We start from the raw sequence: 9380 nt of genomic DNA on the forward strand, positions 1-9380 counted from the left end.
GGCGCATCTTTGAGCCGCTAAACAGATTTGGCACGCGGAACAATAGAAGCTGCCGCACCTTTAACACGCACACGCGTAATTTATGCCTGATCCGACGGGTTTGTATATTGATTTTATAATCACTTTAACTGCGGGGAAAAGAAAAATAGAGCAGGAGTTTGTTAAAGGGTTACAAGAGCACGCCAGTATGGATGTGAGCGTGTGTGGGTGAAATATGTGTGTGAATGAATGCGTTTTTTTCTTTTTCTTTGAGTGTGTGTGTCTGACTTGGCCTCCAGACTGGTCGTGGCTCGTGAGACGGATTAACTCTTTTCTTTTGATGCAATCCAGTGTTCCTTTAGCTGATGACATCACTGATAAGAGAATGTAAATAATAATCTTTGTCCGACATTACAATGTAACAGGTTCCGTTACCTCTGCAGTTTAACTAACCACGTGGTCTGTTTAATGTGTCATACATGCCTGGTGAAAAACAACTAATGATCATAAGATTTGTTCAATATTGATCAAGTATATTATATAATATAGCTTATGTTTCTGTGTTTAGGGATCTGTTGATGGTCAGTGTGGACTCGTGTTAAATGGCCAAGGAGGAGTGATCAGGAGAGGTAAGGTCACAACACTCACTCACACACATTCACTGATCATTTCATATTTTTCCTCATCCCTTCTACACTGAACATGCAGTGTTTCTACTTCAAAAATGCACTTTTAAATCAACGTGTTGCCAATTCTTTGTAATTATTTGTGAAATTTACTAGCACATTCTGATTGAAAATGTCAGTGAAATTTTCATAAGGTCAGTCCTGTCTTCCAAAGGATTTTAGTCTTTTATAATAATAGAAAACTAAAAAAATACGCTAAATTATTTTTCTGTATAAATTACTTTCCAGTGTCAAGACAATGATTTCATATTTTAGCATAAGCATTTTAATTTCAAAATAATACAATTATTGGTTTTATCCATTTATTTGACCCCCCTCCCCTCTCCTCTCCTTGTATAAAAAAATTTATACAGAAAAACAAGAAGGTCTTGTATAATTTTAGTAAAATTTATGGGAAATATTTTTTTTATTGTCTTTTTGTATGAAGAACTCAAAAGAAATTGCATTAATGTAAGTGTCAATCAACAGGCCTATAATACATTAATTGTAGGCTATCTCTTACATTATTGTTTGCATCATAAATACATAGGTAAATACAACAAATAAATAATACACATTTCGGTATAGGTAATTAATTTGGCTACATTAAATGCATATTGTATTTACATAATGATGTAACCATTTTTTATTTTTTATTTATTTATTATTTCCTCAAGTAAAAAGGCGCAAATTGATATTATATTTTAACGTAACGTTATTCTATAACGTTTTTGAAGGCAAATATCAAGTAATGTAAGATTATTTTTATTATTATTTTGATGTTTTGTTGTCATAGACGTTGGTGTTTTTTACGTGCATTGTATGGAAATTAATGTTATCTTTAGTCTTAAAGGACGTTTACTGTTATAGTTTATTTGCACTGTCTTTCTAGCTGACGTAATTCAGAGAAAATTGATAATTAATTAGTCAGAGATAGCATAATTAAGGGACTGTAGGCTATATTGTTCAGAAGTTCAAACCCTGATAAAACACATTTCTCAAGGTCATTCTCCGTTGACAGACGTTCGAGATAATCTCAGAAGAGTTTCTATTCTCGGTCTGCCGCTGTATTTAGTAAAATCGCGAGTCTTGTGTGGATGAATCGAATCGTGTTCACGTTTCGTAATATTTTCTTAATATCAGTCGCATCTTTGTCTGCATGTCTCTTCAAAGCATCAGTGGATCGACACACATGTGGAGTTTGCCATAAAGCGAACGGTGTCTTGGGCGCTTAATTTTTAATAAACTCTGTCTAGGTGTTGGGCTCGCCATCACTTCCAGTTAATGGTGTGCAGGATTTAGCCGCGAGCTCCGCCGCTCCAACCATCACAACCAATAATCATTGCTTTACCTCGCGCTCCGGTATCGATAGCTTCTCGCGCCTCGGGCGCACGCTTTGATATGTTAATGCCGCGCGGCTCCAAATTCAGTGGAGATCATATTAATGTTGTTCACACTGACTGTAGCTTTGGCTTCGTTGAATATTCAGATAACCTTTTTCAAAAGAAATCACTCAAGAAACGAGGATCCTACTTAGAAAAGTCGTCTGTGTTTTAATCATGATTATCCCTCTTAGCTTTCAGGAATTTGATCAAGCTTCACCCCGCCTTTATACGCGCGCGCGCACACACACACACTTTCTCTTCTGTGCGCGCGCGTGTATTTTGGGTGCTGGGTGATGAGTGTAAACATACACCACCGCTACAGTTGAAATAGAAACAGAATGACATTTGGCCTATGTCTTTTTTTTCTTTAATTTTCGTGGCAAACTCGCAAAAAGCGCTTGATTCGCTTTGTGATCGCTCGCGCGCTGCCTCGGGCTACTCTCCCTCGCGCTTAAATACCCGCTATCGCCTCTGGGCCCGGCGCGCGCGACCAGACTACCGGCAATAGCTCTTTTTCAATTGCCCTTGGCAACATAAAATACAAACTACTTTGAATCAAAACATTTTGGGTGGAATTAATGTGAAGTGAACTTGCATGCTAGCAGAGATCTTGGGTTTGTCAGAGCGCTTTAGGGTGACTGATGAGGAGCAGGTTAGAGGCCCACTATAGCCAGAAAACCCCTTCAGGAACACACACATCCACAATCAAACACAAACACACACACGTGGCTATATCAGGTAGCCACACATTGATTCCAGCTCAGTCTGACCATGCCATTTATAGATCTTTACAACATAAACTGATCTATCTATAGTATGGATTTGACATACAAAGCTTAATAAATAAATATAATATTTAATAAATGGACAACTCCTGTACAAATCATAATTGTTCATACAGGTTAACTTAAAAAAACTTTGTGAAGTTACAATGCAATGCATTTAAAACTGATAGCATTTTTTATTTATTATGCAATGCATGCAGGTTTTGTGAGTTCATATTTTGACAATATGGAATATTTTCACTTTTTAAAAATTCCTTTTTAATGAATTCATGTAAATTCATACACCACATGACCTTTTAAAATCACCTATACAGCAAAAAGCTGAGCCCAAGTCTATTTTTTTAATCCACCTTCAGTACACATTAATTTATACAATCATAGCTATATATTTTATGCGCACGGACGTTATCCGTCAACCACCCATATACATTTGCACAGCTTCAAAATAGTTGGCTGTAGCAAAATAAAAGCATTATGAATGATTATGCATCTTTTTTTTTCAGCGATCTGATTTTCTCATTTGCACCCACTAACAGTGGCCAGCACCGTCGCCGGTCATTGTAAAGACTTGACATGTTGTCTGTTGCTGTGTACAGGTGGCACGTGTGTAGTGAATCCCACAGACCTGTTCTGCTCTGTACCAGGAAGACTTTCTCTTCTCAGCTCTACCTCAAAGTACAAGGTCACCATCGCTGAAGTCAAACGCCGCCTGTCTCCTCCAGAGTGTCTCAATGCCTCACTACTCGGTGGCATTTTAAGAAGGTAAGACACCCGCTTTAACACACCTGAAACTCTAGAAAAACTTTATATTAAAGCATCAAAATCTGAACATACAGCATTTGCACACAAGTCCTATAAGAGAAGCACAGGGTTAGTGTCGGTTAGCTACAAAGACTGCCAATCATTGAAATATGAAGGAAGACTCCTTTTTTACATGTAGTTCAATGGCAAAACAATGCATCTGAAAGCGACAGAAAGAGGAAAAATAGATGGGACATGGAGTCCTGGACACTTAAACCAGAGATAAAGAAGAGAATGTGTGTGTGTGTGTGTGTGTGTGTGAGAGAGAGAGAGGGAATGAGAACAGTGAAGCTGAGGCTCCATTATTGATGAGGGACACAGACTGGAGAGCAGAAATGAGGCCAGTGACGAGAAGAGAGGAGAAACACACACACACACACAGGACAAAACATCCTGTTAATGCACAGGTTCATTAACGCCTGCAAAAACACAAGAATCACCTGCAAAGCATTCACAAATTCCTTCTACATCGAGAAAAAACTGTATATTGGTTGTTAAATGAATATTTGCACATTACAGCCGAACTCATCATGCATGGCCACGAGTGAGCAAACTAAGCACTGTGATCCGGTTTGGTCCTGAGTATTTGTGTTCATTGAAAAATGCAAGGCCTCAGTTTAGTTGTCACACAGCTCCAGTTCTCATGCGCTCACTTAAGAATGTAGGTTTGTGGAGTGTTAGGGTTTAATAATGTACAAGTGCTTTGGGAAGAAAGGACTGGATGAGAAGGGCATGTGGATATGAAATGTGACGCATGCAGTGCACGCGTGTAAGTAAGTGTGTTACTGATGGACTTTCTCCATCTGTGTGGGTCAGGGCCAAGTCAAAGAACGGTGGTCGCTGCCTCAGGGAGAAACTGGACAGGCTGGGACTCAATCTCCCAGCAGGCCGCAGGAAAGCAGCCAACGTCACGCTGCTGACCTCTTTAGTGGAAGGTTTGTGCTCTTTCTTTTAGAAATGATGATTTTTGAAGCATATTTGGTTCAATGCTAATTTGATTTGATGCTAGACGTTTATACAGTGACTAATTTATGAATGATTTGGTTTGTTCAAGTTGTTTAAAGCAAGCAATTTTACTCTGAGATTAGTAAAACTGCACGACATATCATGCACACTTGTTTTCATTTCATTAAGTTTGATTTAATATCTAGTATAAAAGCATTTTTGTAATTCATTAGGTTGTTTGCCTTGATATCTGAGTGTTTACATCAGAAAAGCATCTGCTTGAGTTTCTTCACTTCTGTTGAGGATGAAATCTGTTAAGATTGAAACATCTATTCTACCATAAAAGAAAAAGTCGGAAATATTTTTAGTCTACAGACATAATATTTATTACTCAAGGGAAGTTCCAAATGAGTTGGAATGATATGAGACAGATTGATGCAACATCTATGCAATTTTTCAGGCAGCATTTAGAGAATGAACTGAATTCCGAGCTTCATCTTTCCTCCTCCGTGTGTGTGTGTGTGTGTGTGTGTGTGTGTAGGGGAAGCGCTACATCTGGCTCGGGACTTTGGTTACACCTGTGAGACTGAGTTTCCCACCAAAGCGGTCGGGGAGCATCTGGCCCGCCAGCACACGGAACCAAAGGAACAGAACGCGCGCAAGAAAATGGTGCTGGCCACCAAGTAAGACGGCAACTCTTTAAGTCAAGTCAAGAATATTTGTATAGCGCTTTTCACAATACAGATTGTATCAAAGCAGCTTCACAGTATTAAATTAAAATAATAATAAAACGTCCATGTTTGGTAATGCTATTCAATAGTAATATTGATTGATTCATTAAATTGAATATCCCCAACTGAGCAAGCCAAAGGCAACAGTGGCAAGGAAACGAAAAACTCCATCAGGTGACCTAATGGAGAAAAAAAAAACCTTGGGAGAACCCAGGCTCAGTCGGGGGCCAGTTCTCCTCTGGCGGTTATGAACTAGAGGCCGGATTTAACTGTAAGATTAAAACATTTATATGAATGCCTTTACTGCTTTCAGCCAAATCAGTTTACACACACCGCTTTACTGGATAGACATTTAAAGTCTTGAAATAATGAGGCCTTCATATGCACCAAAATCCACTCTTAAAAATAAAGGTTTAAAATGGAGTTTTCTCAGCAAAGCCATAGAAGAACTTTGTTTAGTTCCCCAAATAAATTTTTTTTTCTTAATGTGAAGAACATTTAAATAATCAGAAGAACCCTCTCCACTATAAACAACCTTGGAATGGATGTTAAAGGTTCTACATGGAACTATAGATAAAGAACCTAAAGCCAATAAAGAAGCTTTCTTTTTAAGAGTGTATATGAACATCTAAAAAAACAGATGCGAAACTGCACCTTAGAGAATTTGATTTTGGAAAAGGTTTTGTTGCTGAGGATTGGAGGATATAATGTGTTTTCATGCATGTGTGTGACGTGAAAACGAAGAAAATCTCATTAAATCTCCTTTATGCATTACTTATGAGGAATGGCGCTTTTGTTTTTATTGTGAGCGTTCCAATGCATTTTCCAGATGCGTCCTTGTAACCGTGTTCGAATGGCTTTGTGTCTCCAGGCAGATCTGCAAGGAATTTCAGGATTTGTTAAGTCAAGATCGATCTCCACTCGGCTCCTCTAGACCAACACCTATTCTGGACTTGGACATTCAGAGACATCTAACACACTTCAGGTATAGAGTCAGACCCTGCATGCAGACATGTATATGCGAACGCAAGGATTGTTGTTAATAAGCTTTTTCTGTTGTCTTCTCCAGTCTAATCACGCATGGATTCGGCACGCCGGCGATTTGCGCGGCTCTTAGCACCTTTCAAACGATTCTCAGCGAAATGCTTAATTACCTGGAGAAACACTCAGCCAATAAGAGCGCAGGAACGCCAGACACCAGCCAGATCAACTCGGACAAAACACTGCGCAAAACCAGCGAGGCACAGACGAAGGACGGTAAAATCGAGAAAACAGAATGACTCTGACGCAAGAGTGGCCGCTTTCCCGATTCCTGATCTGAGCCCTGATGGGCGGGCCTTGTTCAGGGCGTGGCTACTTGGGGCGGGGTTACAGGGATTTTATTCCATATTCTTTTATTTATATAACTGGCATAACTTCCTAGACCTCAGCTTTCCCTGTATGTACAAACCAGTCCTTTCATTCTCACTATACGCAAAAAAAACACTAACCATTTTCATTATTTTATAAGTTATTGACTAAGTTATTTTGCTTAAAGTTTGTCTGTATGTAATTAGTTGAAATAATGATTTTTAAAGATGCAATATCTTTTATTAAAAGACTCGCATTCCATTTCTGCCAAGACCTAGTTTGAGGTCAGTTTGAGACTGTAAATTATGACAGGCGTTAGTTACTGTATATTGTGCATGTTAAACTTTGTACACCATCTGAGACGGACATTCCCCACTGTTGTTCCAGAACACAAACTCTTGACTGCATTTGTAAAAAAAGTTGTTATATATAAATATATAAATTCAATCTTTTCTCGTAGGCTTTGAACTACATATATGAAATAACCCTACATGCAAACTACTGGTGTTCAATAAAGCATATTGCTCAAAGTCTTATATTAACTCACATGACTGGGCTTGAAATTCATGTGCTTGTGTGTGAATACAAATCATATTGTATGTGTATTTGCAGTGCTACAGTTATGGATTTGACACATTAATGATTAGCCTAATCAATCACGTATTCAGCTTAACCTGCTATAGCCAAACACGTTTGTTCTGTTAAATAAGTGTCTTTTACTCAGACACGAAGTGTTGGCGCTTCCTCATCCTTTGTCTGGAGATCTTCCTTCCTTCAATGAGCCTGAAGACCTTTATTAGCGGGTTTAGGTCTGTTAGAATTTTAAAATGAACGCTGGAGGAAAGTATTTGCTTTTCTTCACTCACTCACACGTGTACCTCATTCACAGAGGATGGAAATACCCAACTTAAAACACTGAGAATATAGTGAATGAAAATAATAATCATGAAACGAGAGCGCAGAAGCTGGTACGCTGTAGAAATTATTTTCATGATTTGTTTCTTTTGTAAAAAATAACTTCGATAGTTAATGTGGTTCAGATAACATAATATTTTGAGTTTCTGTTGATTAAACCAATTTCCTTAAGTGTATTAACTCAAAATTTTAAGGCAACCAAGGTATCTTACTTTTCTAAGTTAAACCAACAATTTTTTTTACAGTGTAGCTTTATATGTAGAATTGTTACATTTTATTCATTCCAAAAACCATAATCGCACAGGTAACTTGATTATTTGGACAAAATACATGTTCATTATGATAGAATACATTTTAAATGTAAATAAATTTGGAAAAAAGGCTGATGAAGGATAAACAAGCACCCAAACAGCGCAGATCATTAACAGCAGAGAAAGACCAACATGCTGTTGCACCAGAAGGCTTTACAAAGTCAATAACTGACTGACAGATCGATGCGAATAAGCTTTTCACAAGATAAAAGCGATTTACATTCATATTCACCATTTTTTGAAGGAAGCCGCTGTCTGATCTCAGTACTGAGGACGTTTCTATAATCAACGTCAGCGTTAACGAACTTAGCCTAAATATCAAAATAACACAATCTTGGGAAAACCCAAGCAAGTAATTAGCGCATTTATTGTTTACGAGTGTGTTTGATCAGTTTGGGCGATTTATAATGCAAAGTTCCGCTTCAACTCGACCTAGTTTACGCCGTGAGTAGCCTAGCATAATTAATTAGCCTTGCCTAACGTTAACTTTTACATGTTCAAAACTTAAAATGCCATTGAGAAGTCCATGCAACTCAAACCAAACAATTAGCATTTAATATAGGCTACCTATTTAAACAAACATTCAGTGTTAAAGAAACACGTAATTATTTCTCAAGGATTGAGTCACTGTTCCTCCAACTGTTCAGGTTTTGAGTTTAATAAATCATAAATAATACATACAACAACTTTATTCTTAAACGAAGGTCTAAATATATTCTTTACGCACACGATAGATGTTGATATTAGCCTAAAGTTTAACCTAGGCTATTGCTTTGGCAGTTTTATTTAAACATAGGCCTAGCTTATTATAATTATACAGACTTACCGTGCAACAAAAACTAGGCCTAGTATATTCGCATTTTTTTTCTTTACAAATAAAAAAATAATATTTTTTTTATTCCATTTTTTTTTTAGTAGTTTTTCCCCCTCAGATTCAGATGCAGTTCGCATAACTTAGGCTAGAGAACTTTGAAGGGTCTGATGGGAAACGTGTTTGTGAAGATTCATATTCTTTACAAGTCTTCTTCCAGTGTCCAGAAGACGAATCTAAAGCATCTGGATTAGGTTTATCATTGTTGTCATATCAAGACTTTTTGCCCTCTTCTGAAGCCGAGGTCTTCAACAAGAACTCAATGGATCTTTATCATGTTACTCGCGCGCCATCTTGTGGCTGGTTTATGTAATGGCAGTGCGATGCCATAACTTTTAAATTATATTTTAAAATATGTATTAAATGTATTCAAATTCTAGAATTTATATAATTGCTCATATAGCCTATACTTGACAGGTTTGCACATTTAGTAAAAAATAAAGTGCACAGATAAAACATAACAAATCTTTACAAACCATTATTTTGTTTGTCATTGTTTAATATTTAGCTTTTATATAATATTTAGTTTAATATAGCTTTATGTTTTTGTAAATATGACAAAAACATGTTTTTGCAATGTCAGAGGTGTGTGTGTGTGTGTGTGCTCTCTGAGAATTTGAATGTGTGATTATGTTTCATATT

The 9380-nt window shown here is 37.3% G+C and overlaps 1 protein-coding gene across 16 annotated transcripts in view; it reads left to right on the top strand.

Annotated features, from left to right (window-relative positions):
• The window catches only part of tfap2d (transcription factor AP-2 delta (activating enhancer binding protein 2 delta)), a 123432-nt gene extending 116244 nt beyond the window's left edge, over positions 1-7188 (top strand). For 14 of the 16 annotated variants that reach the window (XM_079584632.1, XM_079584626.1, XM_079584627.1 and 11 more), the window contains 6 exons: positions 548-608; positions 3411-3576; positions 4432-4550; positions 5102-5243; positions 6163-6276; positions 6361-7181. In XM_079584632.1, the coding sequence (XP_079440758.1) occupies positions 548-608; positions 3411-3576; positions 4432-4550; positions 5102-5243; positions 6163-6276; positions 6361-6571 (813 nt within the window). In that variant the 3' untranslated portion in view covers positions 6572-7181. Of the gene's footprint in view, positions 1-547; positions 609-3410; positions 3577-4431; positions 4551-5101; positions 5244-6162; positions 6277-6360 lie in introns of all 16 variants that reach the window. The other 2 variants (XM_079584618.1, XM_079584624.1) reach the window with 2 other exon arrangements.
• The last annotated feature ends 2192 nt before the right edge of the window (positions 7189-9380 follow it).

Source organism: Phoxinus phoxinus (genome assembly GCF_949152265.1).
Source record: "Phoxinus phoxinus genome assembly, chromosome: 16".
In the NCBI taxonomy this organism is placed as follows: Eukaryota; Metazoa; Chordata; class Actinopteri; order Cypriniformes; family Leuciscidae; genus Phoxinus; species Phoxinus phoxinus.